Consider the following 17,717-nt stretch of genomic DNA (forward strand, 5'->3'; position numbering starts at 1 on the left):
CTGACTGAGCAGAGGCGCTTTTTCAAACGTCAGAAACATCCATCGTCTCCTCCTGACGCCCGTGCACGCCCGTCTCTACACGTGCTGCTGGAGTCACCCTTTAGGAGCTTTAAAAAAATACTTCACACACCCGTCTCATACCCAGACAGCATTATTCATGCTGAGGAGGGGGGAAAAAAAATCTACAAACGTGCAAATTAATTATGCTGCCGTTGACTTTTTCCTCGCTCCAGAATTGATCAACAGCTTGTGAATTAATCATGTCCCTTGGTAATTTGCACCAAACCAGTCACAGAAATGGCAGCGCATTTACTTAGTAACTTATTGGATAATGCTTTTGATTTTTTAATCATTATGTCTTTGCCGCATTATCCAGCTGGGCTGCATATTTGCATGTGGAGCTCGCTCTGGACTGGGTGGGAGAAGCCAGAGTTCTGTTGCTGACTTGGATTTACCAGGAACAAATGAGGCAACAGTAAAGTTGGAATCAGCAGAACTTGAGCTAACGTCATGTGTGCACGCGTGCAGGCTGCCGTTCACCTCGGGGACAACAATGAGCCGTTTAATCAATAGTACAGTAACAGTGTCATCGTTGTTTTGCCAAATATGTGCAACTTCCTGAACTTCGGTTTAGCACAGCACTTTATCAGGACTCTCACAAACATTTGGGAACCTTCAAGCTGCATGAGCTTTTCTCAACTCTTGAGCCAAGTAGTTTTGGTAGCACAGAGTCCAGACTGGGCAGAATTCCAAGCCTAAATGCAGAATTTTCAAAGTTTTCAGGTTTTGGAGACAAACTTGTACAAAAGAAATGAGTAAAGAGGGACTGTTGAGGTTTTGAAGGACCACAATGACCCCAATTAACCATCATACTTCTGTGTTATGAAGACAAAGATATGATGCACCCATTCCAAAAACCTTCACAAATGTTCTTTTTGATTTTTCTATTGAGAGAAAAGGAAAGTTTGTGTTTAAACTTTGAACTCGTTTGAATAGTAATAAACACCTCAAATCTGTATCGTCGCTTACCTGATTGTGGAGGAGATCCTTGTCTTTTCTGAAGGACCCTTACAGACTGTTTTCACTCTTTTGATTTTTAAATCATTCTCTCCCTCTCTTGCACTCTTGTTCTCATGCACATGCACATGCCCACGCAGGGCTCAGTTAATGTTTCGGACTATGGGAGTACCCACAGCATTTGGCATGGGGACACATGTAGACTCAACGTGATGCACCTGTGCTGTGACTTATTTCATATTTATAAACTCGGTTAGACAGTGATTAGCCCAGAAGATCAGACCACTGTCGATTAAGAGATAATCGGATGTTGCAAAAGTCACACACACCTCATTTGTAGAGCATGATTGACTCAGCACCTGGGAGAACACACGTGCGGCTATCGCAAATATCCGGCTCTCCAGTCAAACACGCTCTATCCCAGCACGGGTCACTGACACCGACGACGCATCTAGGTTATGTGCTGCATCATGGAACAATGATAAAAAGGCAGTGATTGAAAGCGCACAGCTTGGTTTATTTATGAAAAACACCTTCATGACAGATATTATTCTCGTTCATCAAATTTGATATTGACAGACGTGGGTTTATAGATGAGCTGCACAGAAGAGACCAAAATTAGCACAAATTGTTGTGCATCACAAGTAAGTGGAAATGGCGCCGAGCATTGTTGGATGCAAAAATAAGACACAAATCAGAGCCCAGATCCAATTTCTTCCTTTCCCGAACAATTTGCAGCAACATGTGCCAAACAAACAAACAAACAAACAAACAAACAAACAAACAAACAAACAAACAAACAAACAAACGTCCTACCACCAACCCTGGGGGCCCATTCTCTTGAAAGAATAGCACTAAATCTCTGTACCTTGCACCCTCCCTGCACACCCACAGCAGCCCCAGGAGTTCTGAACAGAAGACAGTAACTCTTAAAAGAGTCTGCTGGGCTGGAAGTCAAAGATTTCAGGGAACCGCTCCTGACAGTTGATCTAACAGGACATATTAACACCTTTTTGTCAAACGTTGACTCCATTGTAACAAAGTTTAATTGTGAAGATCTTAAAACCGGCTAAATCATGCAGGATTATTTTCACTTTTCGTATTAAGGAGTGCTTCCAGGTGTGATTTCCTTGTGCTGTGTATGTAACACTACTGTATCACAAATGTGGTAGTAACCCTTTAGTACCGGTAGTAGTTGTAGCAGTGGGATGCAACCACACACAATGACTGTGTATAAACTGTAAATCACACACGAAGAAAATGAAATGAATGCTGGTGTAACTGGTTTAAGTATAGCGTTGTATCGTTGTGAAGAGTGCATCACGTATAATCTGGTTTTGTGGTCCAGAACCCACCCACACACACACACACACACACACACACACACCACACACACACACACACACAGTCTCATATTTTGACCTTTGTGTGACTTTCATTGAAATAAAACATTACCCAGGTCTTTACCTTCACAATTCCCGAACTTTGACCAAAACTCAATTCCAACCTTGACCTTAAAAGCTCATCTTCACCATAAAATAGTCTTCTGAAGATTATGGGGAGCCATGAAAAACACGGCCTCATTTTGCTGGTAGAATGAGGATTTTGGTACTCAATATGTACCAAATGTGAAAACACAGACACACGTACACACACAGACAAAGTCATTAGATTATAGCAGTGGACACATTCTACCAGAAAGCAGCAGGTTGTGAAAAGCGTGCTTGTGATTTTTCAGTGTAGTCTGAGTGACACTTGTGACCACTTGAGCTGCATGATGATACAAGGTAAAAGCAGCCCCTCGGATCAGCAAACTAAATGACAAATACTGATGGCCTGGAAAAAAAAGGAAAGAGCTCAGGCTGCTGCTGTATGCGTCAAATGAACAAAGGAGGAAATGAACACAACAAGATGTGCCATTACAGTCCACCGAGCGAGATTCAGCAGGCAGATTTTTAGAGCTGTGCTCTTCTATTATTCAAAAAGATAACAAGTAATATCAATAAAACCAGATATCAATCATGAAAGAATAAAACCACATATCAAGGAATTCACTCGTGACATGTGCATGAATGATAACATGGTCAACGGCACGACATTAGGAGGAACTGGATGTGATGTCCTAGTAATGGTGCTGTTTTCCGTTGGCAGGATACGATGCTCTCACTGAGCCAAACAAATGGCCGGAACATGAGTCAGTACAGAGTCAACATGTTATGACAGCTTTATTGAGCTCATTCTTTCAGAAATGAGGCCTTTGCTGCTGAGCGCACAGATAAGCAGTGATCAAAGATGAGACAACCGCACAAATGGAACCCTCAACTAGTGACATTTAGAGCTAACACCACAACAACTCTCCCTTCATATCCTCCTATTTTCACCCTGTCCAGCTGCTGATGGACCCTCACTGCCCACTAATGAAAAGAAAAACTCCTAACTTTGATGTGTAGACCACAACAAAATAACCCGGTACCGACTAGAACAGAAGACATTTGCATACTGTTGTGCAAAAATAAGGTAAAGGGAAACAGACGAGCCACCACGAGGCTGCTACTGCGTCCTTGTGTTTATTCTGAATAATATATATCATTCAGTATATATGGGTGCTAGAATTTAGAGGCAGACAGTTGATCTGATTGCTTCTGTTGTGAGAGAATCCTGCATGCATTCATGCCGTGAATATGTTTACAACATTAAAAATTCATTAAAGTGGGATCTCGAGGTGTCAGCGAATTATCCGGCTGACATCTCTAATCTCATCACTGTTCCTGCACAGTGGCCTGCAGGGTTCAACGGGAGATAAAGTGCTGCCATTTTAATGCATTATTTCTGAGGGGGGGCGCTGACAGGCCTGTTTAAAAATACTTTCCGGATCAGCCAGGTTACAATTATGGACGGCAAGGGCAACGTATAACATATTTGGTCCTGAAGATGTTTCAGTTAAAAAGAGAAAATCATCAAATTGCCTGGAAAAAAGATCTAACTCATATTTCACCGTCCCACTTTTAAACTGCCGTTTAAACTGTGTTCACACCTTAATTTACTTCTCTTACGCTCTTCTCATTGTAGACAGTCTCTCCAGGGCCTCTTTAGCACTTCAATACACTGTCCTGAATGTCGACATGCTTTTGCCTATTGATTTGAATATCAATTTGTGTATTTTAAATGTGTTCTACACATATTTAGTACATAGAACTAAACTAATGTCTGATCACTAAACTAATACTAGTGATCAGACATGAGTATTTGGACAGTTCTTTCATTTTCTAACGAAAAATGTCATGTTCAGAAACAGCACAGCAGTGAGAATACTGTTTCCATCATGGCTCATTTAATAATAAACCCCATTAAAAAAGAGTGACCTATAAAAGTAGGGCTCTGATCCTGGTGTGCTTATAATCCTTCTTAAAAGGTTGAGTGTAATTGCTCTCTGACACCAGACGCTGTTAACTTCAGTGGCTTCAATCACCACAGCCGACTTGTTTTAGAAACAATCTGTGACTCTTTCCAGATCTCAGGCTGTTTTCCTGCTGCTCTCGAACGTGCTTCGGCTGCTGACGAGAACGGCAGAAATGGAACTGAATCTCAAAAGCATCTTTTTCCCCTCCCACGGATTCCTGCAATTTGCAAGAATGGAAAACTGAAAAAGTGAATTCTCAGGAAGGCCATTTCTCCTCCCTTCATCATGCATAAAATGGAAAGATTTGTTTCCCAGCTCTCTTTCCTACTGCCCCCCCCCCGTGTAATCCAGCACTTATCTTCAGGGATTATCTTTATTGGTCAGCAACAATTTCCATTCAAAAATATGTCGATAAGATGATCTTTCACTTTTAAAAGATATGCTCACATCTGCGATTTTTTATGCATCACCCCACCCAAAAAAAAAAAACCCAAACCCCAAACATTTCCAATCCCCCAATTTCTAAAAGAACACTTTCTTCTGGTTTTGAAAGGCGGACCAACAGCAGCTACAGCCGTCCGCACTCTTTGTCAGCAGATGTTACAACAATCATGCTAAATAAGAGCTCCGAGTGACACCAAATGGACCGGAGTAATTGCATTTCTCATTTGGGTAATGGCTGTGAAAGGAGCAGAACTGCGCTTTGAGTACTGACTTTGTTTCCCATTCGGGTTTTGAATTGGTCGGAGTTCATTTCCTGTTCCCCGCGTGATAATATCAACAGCTGACAGGAATAAACAGCAGCCCAAAATAACCCCGTTTGAGTGAACGTGGACGTGATGTTCACCCCTCAGCAGGCATTCGGTCGGTAATTTGGTCATAAGAATAATACCACTGTAAGATTGATATCATATATTTAGGATTGAGCTAAATTGGGCTAAGTTGCTGATAGCTAGTTTCTAACCTCACAATTTCCCCCAAACGTGCAAAAGTGATTCTATGAATCTTGTCAGACACAATTATAACTTTTCAACAAAAATGACTTCGGCAGGCGTCACTATTTTTATGCTATGAACAACCGGGTCAAGAGCTGACATATTAGTCTGATGTAATGATGGAGGCGTTTCAGTGATCTGTGCCCTAACAACAGACGCAGGGATGTGGGCGGCTGTAGCGCCCTGACTCACTGCTTTATAGTGACAGGATGCTGTTTACAGTAAGCTGGAATATCCAGGTTTATTCCCCTTTCTGATTTACAGGAACAGCTCAAGTGACGGCATCCTGAATGCATCTAAACACACATGTCTTTAAAATCGTTGTGTCGGTGGTGAATATATCAGGACGTCGGCATGTGGTTTCCTCAGATGGTGGATTCTGGGGTGGCCGTTTCCGTAACCACTGAGATGAGCACCTGCATCAGTCTGACTCACAGATGTGTGTGTGTGTGTGTGTGTGTGGGGGGGGGTGCTCAGAGATTCACAGTGGATCAATACAGGAAGTGTGCGTACAGTGTAGAGTGGTGCCAGAGCTGCAGGGATACCTGCTCTAGTGTCGAAAGCACCTCCAGGCACACAGAGGAGGATAACGCCACAATCCTCAAGGTCACGTCACTGGGGAGAGCAATCACACCTCCACCTCCACCTCACAAACATGCACAGGAAGGAGATTAGTTGTGCCGGAAAGCTCTCGCTATACCGAGCACCCTGCCCGAGGAGAAAGTTCAGCGATAAATAACTTTATTTCAACACCTTAAAGTCAACTGTGTAATTCATAGAAACTTTTTTTTATAGTGCAGGACCACTAATGAGTTTCTTTCAAATTTCGTGAAATAAAAGTCATTTCAGACTTTGCTGGTAAGTAGAAACACCCAATTTTAATTAAGGACTTTGTAGGATGTGAGACCAAATAGTCTACAGGTCTGGAAAGAAAACCTTTTTGGGGCTTTTTATAGTCTAAAGTAATAAAAAAAATCCTTTGGTGTGGTGAAAGAAATGGGATAGTAAAGAAAATGACACCGACTATTTATTCACTTTCACTATTCATGGAGCTTTGATCAAAGGTCCCCGAGAGGTGCAGCAGTCGAGGAGGCAAACAAGGGAAGGCATTGCTCTCCCTGGTTTCAATCCCCAGGTGACCGAGGAACAAATGGAATAAAGTGGAGACTCCACTAAAGCAAAAGGAGATAAACCAGGCCTGGGAGGAGGATGACAGAAACGGAGCTACAACAATAACAAATTGATGGGCATCGACTTGATGGAAATTGGTTTGTCACCACCCCTGGGATGGGAAAAATTGACTTCGTGTTGGTAGCAGATGAGAGAGGAACCCCTGTTGCCAGTGAGTTTTTATCTTGTAGTGAGAGCAGACCTTCACCTGGAGGTTTTATAGTTGTTTCTTAGTGTACCTTTATTTCTAAGGTTGTCTTTCAGCTAACTGTGATACCAGATTATTCTCCCATTCATTCATATGTGTGGTGCAGAAAATCTCTCTTAAAGCTACCCCCCCACCCTGAAAATGTAATAAATAATGATGTGCAGGAACAATAAATACCTTGTGTTAACATTTCACACAACACTGGCTGTTGGGTGAAGGTCTCACAGCACCAGTTAATCTTTGGCATGAGCTGCAATGAGCTCAGAATGAGAGGCTGGAGCTCAGACATCAAAGAACCTCCGGGTCCAGGAAGCCGTTTGAGGTACTTCAGATATTCGGTGATCGGGCACACCCAGGACATGCCAGAAAGATGATGGATTCCATCTAGCCTCGGTGGTCTCCTGCAGGAGGCGGCTGGGGAGACGATGGTCTCGGCTTAAAGACCCTGAATGTCATGATATAATAGCTCTCACACACAAACAGAGAGAAGCGTGGCTTAATGAAAACAATACTTTTATTACATGTCTAACTTCTTATTTACACAAATGGCTGCTCGTTATGCCATCGTCAACTGTGGAAATGGACCCTTATATGAACATAGTTACTGTATAGAGGATGGATTGTGCAGTTACAAAACATAGAGTTATACAGCTACAGTAAAAATGCTATCTGATAGCCCACATTCATGCACGACAGCCGTTATCCTGGGGTTTATCAAACATAGACCGCAGTGAATAAGGCATACAAACTGTTTCTGAAGTTACAAAAATGCCAAATATAAAGTAAACTCCAGCCAGATCTTCTCTTTGCTATAAGATAGATTAGAAATCTGCATGAGGCAAATGTGCATTGACGCAAAAAGCTAGCAGTAACTACACAGGCGTGTTGTGGTTCGCTGCATTTCCATCGTCGTGACAAAAGGTCAAACCCAAAACCTTTAAAAAAAAAAAAAAAAGAGAACCGACACAGTTTGAAAGCTAAGTGGAGACATGTAAGGAATATATTAGCAAGGGGAAGAAGAAATGGGGAAGAAAGGAAGAGAAACAAATGAACAATTACTGAGCCGAGTCAAAATATGAATAAATTAAGGTTGCGTGAATAAATGCAGCACTGATTGAGAAAACCATTACGGAGCTTTCATTTTTGGAGACTCAAAGGAGCTGCTGAAATTAGGGAAAGTTCATTATTCAGTGCTTCTGAAAATGCTGAAAGTGCCATTATTTAGGTACATTTGTAACCAGCAGCGTCTTTCATAATGCACCCAATCAAACTGGGAGAAAAAACAAAAAAAAAAGGCGAAGCGTCACATTTCCGTGTCAACAATTTCTTAAATAAACATTCATAAGAAAACAGCCAGGTTGACGAAAAATACCGGAACTACCAAGGAGAAATAATTGAAGTTAATTAGAACATTCAAGCTCAACCAGCTTAACCTCCCTTTAATCAATCATTAATGTATTCGTTGTGCTCCTTCACTTAAGAGTCGTCGTCAGTTTTAATGATGTGGAAAAGTGTGACGTTAAATAGCACCTGGTGACCGTTGTTCCAGCCGTAGAGGGCGCGGTCCCTGGCGTTGTAGTCCAACATAGACATGTGGAAATACTGGTTGTGAAAGGGAATGTCTGTATACTCGTATGTGGAGGTTTTGGTGGAGTAAGCGTAGTACACCTTTGCACCAGTCAGGTGGGAGTTAGTGATGTAGAGGGTCCCGCAGATCATGAAAGACTCGCCGGCGTTCCTCTTTGAGTACTCCGTGTTCCACGTCTTGAGGATCTGCAGCGTGTCTGGGTTCAACTGGCTGATGACGATGTTTCCGGCGTTCTGGTTAGTCGCGTACACAGCCCACAAGCCCAGCTCGTCAGCCATCAGGTCGATGTCGGAGAAGCCCCCCCAGGTGTAGGGGTACACGTTGTGAAATCCGGCAGACTCCAGAGCCCTCTGGGTCACCACCTGGCCCAATTCGAAGCTGTATCTCACTATGATGTTGCTCTGCATCTTGTTGTAATACAGAGAGCCGTTGTAGACCATGTGGTTGGTTCCGGCCCATTTGAAAGGCAGGTTGTAGGTTCGCGACGCCACTCCCGCTACAAAATCAGCAATGGACTTGTACTCTTTGACTATATTGTTGTTGGTGTAGCTGTCCATGTACCACACCTGAAAACACGAGAAGTGCTCCATCATTCACTCTCAAGGGTTGAAAATAACGTGGCTGTAAATAACCGTTTACTCAATCAGTCATTTCGTTTTGCACTTTGTTTTGATAAATTACGTAACGTCCCTTAAAAAACTGGAATATTACAGTAATGCTACAATAAATGACACCCATTTTATTCCATTTAATGTGCCTGAAAGAAATCAATGATATGAAGCCGGGGGGGGGGGGGGGGGGGGGGGGGTATCAACATCACAAATCTAAGCAATAAAAACATTTCATTGAACATGATATTTTTCAATAGTTGTGTCTCAAGATGCACAATTATTAAGGTTCAATCCCAGGCATCTTATAGATTTAGTGTAAATGAAATGCTTGATAAGTGTCCCAACTAAAAGAATTCTAATTATTAATGATTAGGTATTAATGGAGAGCAATCTCCACAGCGGCCCTGGGATTACGGGGATTTGACATGTAATTGTAGTTTGAGAGCTTCTGCTATAAACTGCTCGGCTAGAGAAGCAACAGTTTGAATTGTTGCTCATTATTGCTTGTTGGTGTTTGATGCATCAGTCTCGAATGTCCCTGTTGGAGAACAGGAGTCGCTTTTCCCGATAACACATTACATTTTAGATTCGCATGTGAAGGATTTTATTTTTTGTGCATGAGAGGCTTTAATTCACTCATTCCTTCAGAGAAACAGGAGGTGAGCAGTTGTTTGTAAATCATTAAAACGCTCTCTCCTGCTTCAGAGGCTTTAAAGCAGGCTGCAAAGCACATTAACTTGGCTCACCCTGTTGTTTTTGGGCGATGCCTGTGGGTCCGTCATCCAGGCTCCGAATCTGGTCCCTGAAGTTTTCACTGTGAGCGGGCCAGTGATCTTCATTAGCTTCCCACATGCTGCGAAACACATCACACAGCTGCAGTCAGATGCTAATGAAACTACAGCCAATGTTTTGGTGGGAAACCTGGGATGAATCACAAAGTGCTGGGTTGCTTGAATCTGCTCCTGGCTGATATTACAAAGCACTGAAAAAGGGGTTCTAGCTCTGGACACAAACACGTGTTTTATCATAGAAATACAGACAATCAGTTGACAAACTGCCAGAAAGCATCAACACGTAAATCCCCTCCCGATACCTTTGAAGGCTAAAATTTATTCCTAATGATTTAATGTCTGAAGTGCCTGAGCAGCACCTAATTCATCTTGTCAGACACTTTAATTGTGTGCAATGACAGTAGACTATTACTTGTATGCAAGTTTGCAACTTCTTTATTAAACTGCTATTTTCCTGATCAATCAGAGCTGATGGACTCTGAAGGCCGGAGACACCCCAATCTCACAGAAAGCTTTTAGCCCCAAATCGGTCAGAACCAATGTTACGATGGAGGCAGAAGTTACATCTCAATACGGTCGCCAACCGTACGAGACTAGAAGGCGGATTTTGAATTTGTTTTTAATCCTAAATCATGGAAACTCAAATAGACCCAATCTGTGACACTGTTTATATGTACCAAGCCTACTTTGAGCCCTGCATGGTGAGCTGGGGTAGCCACACCGGGGTCAACTTACTGAGTTTGTTCATACAGCTGTGGAGGCGATTTTCCAGGTGTAGGATCTTCTGTTGCAGCTCCTCATAGTCGTAGGCTCCCATTTCCTCTTGGATGGCCATCAGCACGCCAGACAGGTTCCGAATTTCCTCTTTAAACTGTGAGATGAGCTTGGAGTCCGTCTTGTACTGCTCGAGCACTGGAATCAGTGGCTGGAGGGACTCCATCTTTCCTTTTAGCTCCTGGAAATATCAGAGAGACGCTGCTGCAGAAACGGCCATCGTGACAGCATTCTGATAACGGCGACATTCCCTTTTGATTCGGTTTGCTTAAATATATTCATTCTATATTTATTAGATAGTGCCGAACCGAAATGCATCGAGAGATTTGTCTTTTTGCAATTGAATACAAGCAACCTACTGATGAGAAGGGTTTGACACTGTCTCTGTAGATTCTGCCTTCAGGTTCCTTTGAGGATGCGTGAGTTCTGGAAGCTTCCAATCATCATGATTACTATGGCGATCGCTCTTTACATTCAATGTGCAGACTGTTTAATATCAAAGTTGTTTCTATCTAATCTGGTCTGGACTGGGGGGAGTAAGATAACATTTCTATACATCAGCTCCTACAGAAGGTTTCACAGACATCAGGAAAAAGAAAATAATTAACCCCCCCCTGCATTACAATCACCCAAACCACAGTAGTTATCAAAGGCTTTAACAGAGTTTAATGCAGCTTCTTGGGAATCAAAAGAGGAAGTTCTTATGACCACTTTCAATTTAGCCCGAGCTGATACTTGTTTTAACTACACCAAGTGGGAACAGGAAATTTCAAACTAGTTCAGTCACTTAAGAAGAAGAATAATGAGAAAACGTTTGGGACTGTTGATCCCTTCTTGGTAAAAGGGTGTTTTCATCAGTCTCACTGGCTGTGGTGACACGACTAATCACAACAAACACTGATGCGGCTCCACTGCACATGATGGATAACCAAGGTAACCAACAATAAGCTCGCCTCTGCATGACATTTGCCCAGTGTAAGTAACATAGTAACATATTAATATGTAGAAGACATTATTCCTCTCATAACTTTTTGGAAATTGTAATAGATTTGTTGGATTTGATTCAGGGCATTTAATTGTCTATAGGGTTGGACGGCAGGTTTATTTTTTAAAGTTTATCCACCAAAGTCCACAGATTGCAATCAAGAGATTAGCCTGTATATTCCTGTTTTAATTTAATTTCAGTCCATGTCATATCTGCTTTCGGTCGGTGACCTTTCTTTATATTAAGATTCAAAAGTCCACTAACACCAAGTTTACGTTTATCTAAAAAGAGCCGACCGGATAATCCCAGGATGAATTCTATTCCTAGGTTTCCTTTTATTTCTCTATTGTTCACTGCTGTTGGTTGGTAATAACAGGAATAACAACAGCAACTCTTCCCGATAAACACTAGATATAAACCACCTGCCCCTGAGACAATTTTAGTCTTTGGTGAATCTGTATTGATCTGATGTTTCACCACAGTTTAAACTTCAAAAGAACTCATACCTGAAAGTTTTTGTTGACGAGTGTCTTCCTGTCCGATTCAATCTGCCTGAACTTTGACCGGAGTCCTTTGATCTGGCTCTCCATCCTCATGATATACTGGAAGTCCCTCTGCGTCCGCAGGTTCAGCACCTCAATTGACTGCGACATGTTCTGCACCTTTTGAAAAGAATGAAATGGCACGGCATTGATTTTCCTGTCCACCAGAGATTAAAATGTCCTCCATGTTCAGCTGCTCAGCAGCCTGCCATGCTCCAGCTTCCCAAGGAACAAATCAAGACTTTGACCTCCAACGCGATTGTCTTTTAACCGTGTGTGTGTGTGTGATCTGAATAGAAGTTTGGAATAGATTTTAACACAAGCTGGGATGGATTTTACTCATTTTAAACACATATTAACTTTGGCATTTACATTCCTGTTTAGTCAGTGGAGGTCGCGGCATTGAACCTGGACCTCAGAGTAGATGTCTGACAGAGTATGGCACTGTCTCTGTCCACCCTGTCAAAAGCTTTCTGGGTTTGTGGGTCATTGAGAGGATGTGTGCCTTTCTCTCTTTTCTTTGGCATCAATTTGTAACTAACCAACAATAGTTGAGAGCATCACCAGCAAAGTGGCCCCTTGCTCACACGTCGTGTTCTGAATGCTTTGCTGGTTCTGGCGGAGGGATCCTGAAATGGCCTCACTGGAGCCCCGAGGCAGCTTAGTGCATTAGTGTCAAAGGCTCCAATGAGTGACAGAAAATACCCGTCGGCATCAAACATTAAAATGTGAGGTACAAAAATCTTTCCTTATATGGTGTACTGTCTATTTGTTGTTTGTAAATGGTGCACTGAATCATTTCTGTCACATCCTGCTTCAGTTTGTAGAAGGTTTTTGTGGACCTGTTTCAAAAGTGCACAATCCTCCATATCACAGATACATATTTTCCTCCTGGCTTAAAAGCCATTTAACAGTTTTGGGATTATTTCCTGTGGAGAAAGCAGTGAGCAAAAAAAAAATGCAACAAAACTGTCAGTTTCACTTGCTTTTTCTAAAAAAAAAAGATGATGATGGAATTTTGGAACATTCAAACCAGCTAAATTTCTTTCAAAGCAGGTATTGTGACTAAAAATATTTAAACTAAGCATTTCCTGTGATAATATTGCCAAATTAATGGTCGTTGCATAACTATGGTACTGAGTGAAGGACTCCTACTGACAAAAAAGGTTCATAGGCTTTAAAAATATGAATATCTGGTTATTTAACGCCGCAATAAGAGGACTTCAAACAGCAGTAACACTCACCCTTGAAACCAGATAACAAATAAAACATCAACAATAGATTAAATGGTCTGCTGTACAATATGCATTGATGAATCATAGGTTACATTGACCTACTGCTGGTGCAAACTGAGATAAATTAAGGAAATGAGCACCATTTAGATGACAATGTTGTGAGCGTAAAGGGTGTCTACAGAACAGCAGTTTATGCTCGTGGCTGATGTCTGCGCCTACTTTCTCCAGGAGCTGGCGAAGCTGACGTCCTTTGGCGTCTCTGGAGCAGAGATTCTGCTCCGGTGCCACCACCGTGCAGATGCAGCGTCCATCCGCATCTTGAGCTGAGCTGTACACCTGCCACCCCTCTTTTGGCCGGATGGTCTGCACACAGCCACAAAAGCGTGATAAAAAGTCAGAGACCCTGAATGCAGCCAACAGTTAGCAGGTGATGTCACAGTGGTGAAATTGCACAGCTGTGGTGCGTTCATGCCGATGACACCACAGTGTATCAGTACTGAGGACCCACTTAACAATAAATAGTGTTTATTTCCCTGGATGAAATCATTTCCTCAACTTCTCTGCACTCGGAGGCCAGTTCCATTACTGGAAGCCACACTGAAGGATGCAAATAAACCTGATTTGTAGACGTGCTTTCCCCTCTTTATTGCACCGAATATGCTTCACCGTTAGAATATGAAGCTTAAAGACATCAGAATATGTATCTGGAGCCCCTGTGGTGTATTTGAATGCAGCAGCAGCCACCATTGTCCTGGTAAAAATGGGTTTTGCTTCAGATATTGATAAAAATGTCCTGAACTGCTGGAAAAGCCGATAGCTTATCGTACAGCATCGGTATTTGGACAGTGCTGAACATTTACTATCAGCATCAGATAATAACACAAGCCTTCAGGCAAAAACCTGCTTTCGCTTGCAATGGCCTGGGCCAGAATACGCCGCTGTTTACTCGATGAGGTTGGGCATTTAGGAAGTCAGCGAAGAACACATAAATATGACAAACATGTGAAAAGCCAACTTGGACTTTCGTCAAGAGCTGCGACGCTCGGGGGTGTAAAAATGAAGTGCTCCTCTTTTATGACTGTCTGTCTCAAATGTGCCCTTCCCTGTTGGTAAACAGTTCGTAATCAGCCATGAAAGATCTCCCCCACCGGAGCACGCGAGGACGGCAGCTACGAGTGTGAGGGCGCATAAACCAACACAGCACTGGGTGGCTCGTGCAATTAGCATTTTTTACAGATTTGACATTAGATTCACCTTTTGTCTGAGACTTTTTTTCCCCGCTGCCTTGCGAGCAAAGTTTCATCAGTATTCTAGTGATGCCTTGAGTTGTTCCTGATGTCATTTAAATGCATTAAAGACACTCAATAGATTATTCTTCTGGGCGCAACATTGAAACCTAATACTTAATTTTGATATCCCTAAAGCGCCATAAGCCAGAGATGCTGAGTGGTAGTTTCGACGTGCCGCTGGATTCGGCCTCTCTGATGACAGAGGAAGAAAATGCACACACGGACACACACGCACACACATGCACACACACCCACTCGCACACAATCCCAGCTCTCCGTGGCCTCACAGAAAAAGAGTTCAACAATGAAGCACATTTGACTAATCTATTTAAGCTGTGTTTCTCTTCTGTGAGGCACATCCTTTCCTTTCTTCTCACTCTGACATTTCCTCATATTAAAATGAATCTGTAGCACAGCCAAGCCAGATGCACTCTCCAGCGAGGCTTTTTCTCTTTTGGTGTGTGTGTGTGTGTGCATGTGTGTGTATGAGAGAGAGACAGCGAGAGGGAGAGCGAGAGGGAGTGGACTTTTTCTTTCATGAAAGAAGCTAAGCTGCTTCTTCTATTTTACCATTTTGACTTTCCGACACATCTCCTGAATATTTTCACACCCGGTTCACGCTCAAAGCCTTCTCTTCTTTGCTGGTTAACAGGGAAAACATGCATGTTTTTTAGACACAACACTGTGATAACAAGGTGAGAGTTACAGCCTTGAAATCGAGCAGGTGGTGTGGTTCTGTCCTCTGCAGAAATGGGAAAATTACCATCATTCTTGTATGAACTACTATCGGCAAGCTTTTTAAAAATATTTATTTAAATCTTCGAAGTCGGCAGAAATGAATCACATTGATAGACGAACATGTATCAACTGAGAGAATAGGCAGTCATAATATTACCGATGTAAATGCCTAATCAATTATTATTGAGGCTTAATATAAGATACAAATCATAACAGCATTATTCGTTCTTCCATAAAGGTCACTGGGATTTCTTGAAAAATTCCAGGACGAACCCCAGTAACGTGATGGAAATAAAACATTAAAAAAAAACCATAAGAAAGGTTTCCTATCATGTACCCAGAGGCATCGCTTCAGAACCTTGTTTTTCGGTTATTTCGGTGAGTCTGGCCTGCGCACTGGTAAAAAAGCAGGTGATAACAATAATAATGATTTAAACAATAAAAATAACAACATAATAAGAATAGAATAAAAACACCTAGAAGCTGAAGTGACCCATTATCCTGGTGTTGCATTCATGAGCCACTGGCAACGCTTCACCACCAAGCCTGCGATGACCGCAACTTTGAAAGCAGCACGTCCCCGGTCATGGCGCACTTCTCTCCCGCTGAAGTTTATCGGGTTTCGGTCGGGAGAAGCGCGGAGGAGGTGAACTCACCGCTGAAGGGCAGTATCCGAACAGCAGCAGGAACAGCAGCGGGTTCAGCACCACAGACAGCGTCCACATTCTGACCGCGGTGTCCCTCCTCCACCTCCTCCGTCTCGGCGACAACTAATTTTCACGTGCGTTTGCGCCGGTGGGCTCGCGAGCCACCTCAGACACTACGCGCTGGGGGGGAAACGGGGGGGGGGGGGGAAGCTGGTGGGAAAGGAGGAGGGGGGAAACACCCGTCCACTCGTCCGCGTTACGCACGCCATGTGGGCGTGAGACGTCGACACTTTGGAGGAGCGAGGGGGGGTGGGAAGTTTGCGGGTATGCCGAACATCACAACTGGGGAGGTGACATCAGCCAGCTGCCGGTCGTGACTCCCGGTTTTACGGTGCCGCGTGAACAGGAAGCACCCGCAGAGGCGCGCGACAAAAGTAACAGCTGTGTGGAGTCGCCGGAAAACGTGAGCGGTCACAGCTGCGCTGCACGCGCTAGCACAGCACGGGCAATTCAAATCACCACAACATAATATAATGAGAGTGAGAAGATAGAAGAAGGCATCCAGTTCAAAATGATTTATTTCAAACTCTCACTCCCAAGTCATGTATTCAACACAATAAAATCTTTGCTGGAGGGCAAAGGGCTTCCTGGTAACGTATTGCATCACTTCCTGTCTTCTCAATCGTTGTTGGTTGCACTGTGCACGGTGTGTTGTATTCACTTAATATTGAACACTTGGTGTGTTGTATTCACTTTGATTAAAATTTGAACATTTGGGACATTCTAGTCACCTGATAACAACAGTGAGAAACAACCCATATTAAACAAATACAGGGCTTCGCCGATTATCATGGCCTCACCGTCTGTTTCACCCGGTGTCTTTGTCTGTTCAGCGTGTGAAATGTTTAGTTACTCCTCTGCCTCCTTTAGTGAAGGGACGAGGTGCAGAAAGTGGAGTTTATTAATGGCTCTGGAGGCGAGACTTAGTGAGCTTGAGACGCGGTTCCGCATCTTAGAATTAGCTGGAGTTGCGTCAGCTAGCTGCTGCGGAGCAGCCCAGCGTAGCTACAGCTAGCTGTCCCCCGGCAGCAGCCCAGCAGCCGGCTAGCCAGGGTGGCTGGGTGACGGAGTCCTGCTTCTTGATTCGCAGGACTCCAGCGACCATAGGTAAGTGCATTCCGGGGGCTAAAGCGGGCGACATAGAAGCCAATTGAAAGCTGCTGGCGAGAAGTAAACATAAATTTGGTAAAGTTATTATTCACGTCGGAGCCAACGACACCCGGCTTCGTCAGTCGGAGGTCACCAAAATTAAAACAGAGTCGGTGTGCAGCTATGCAAAAACGATGTCGGACTCCGTAGCATTCTCTGGTCCCCTCCCCAATCTGGCCAGCGATGAGATGTTTAGCCGCATGACGTCTCTCCGTCGCTGGCTGTCACGGGGGTGCCCCGAAAACCAGGTGGCCTTTGGAGACAATTGGAGCATTTTTTGGGGAAAACCTGGTCTGATTAGGAGAGACGGTGTCCATCCCACACGGGATGGTGCCTCTCTCATTTCTCGTAATTTGGCTAATTTTATTAGACCCAAAGTGACCTGACAATCCAGGGTCCAGACCAGGATGCAGAGTTGTAGTCTTACACACCTCTCTGCTGCTTCTATAAAACCTTCATCCACCAACAATAATATATTTAACACTATAGAGGTAGTCTCTGTTCCATGGTTAAAAGTT

General features: G+C 43.3%; 1 protein-coding gene across 1 annotated transcript; it reads right to left on the bottom strand.

Annotated features, from left to right (window-relative positions):
- Window positions 1–7,286: 7,286 nt before the first annotated feature.
- On the bottom strand, window positions 7,287–16,156 carry LOC101063019 (noelin-3). The gene is made up of 6 exons (XM_003975337.3): window positions 16,000–16,156; window positions 13,536–13,679; window positions 12,046–12,201; window positions 10,516–10,735; window positions 9,736–9,842; window positions 7,287–8,944 (listed from the first exon to the last, which is right to left on the bottom strand). The coding sequence occupies exons 1-6, from the start codon at window positions 16,066–16,068 to the stop codon at window positions 8,267–8,269; spliced, it is 1,374 nt and encodes a 457-aa protein (XP_003975386.3). The 5' UTR covers window positions 16,069–16,156; the 3' UTR covers window positions 7,287–8,266.
- Window positions 16,157–17,717: the final 1,561 nt, after the last annotated feature.

This window comes from Takifugu rubripes, chromosome 22 (assembly GCF_901000725.2).
Source record: "Takifugu rubripes chromosome 22, fTakRub1.2, whole genome shotgun sequence".
In the NCBI taxonomy this organism is placed as follows: domain Eukaryota; kingdom Metazoa; phylum Chordata; class Actinopteri; order Tetraodontiformes; family Tetraodontidae; genus Takifugu; species Takifugu rubripes.

Coding starts and splice junctions, on each gene's coding strand:
- LOC101063019 (XM_003975337.3), bottom strand. CDS start 16,068: ATGTGGACGCTGTCTGTGGTGCTGAACCCGCTGCTGTTCCTGCTGCTG. Junction 13,680..15,999: donor TCGGATACTGCCCTTCAGCG/GTGAGTTCACCT, acceptor GGCTGTGTGCAG/ACCATCCGGCCAAAAGAGGG. Junction 9,843..10,515: donor CAGCTGTATGAACAAACTCA/GTAAGTTGACCC, acceptor TGTGTTTCGCAG/CATGTGGGAAGCTAATGAAG.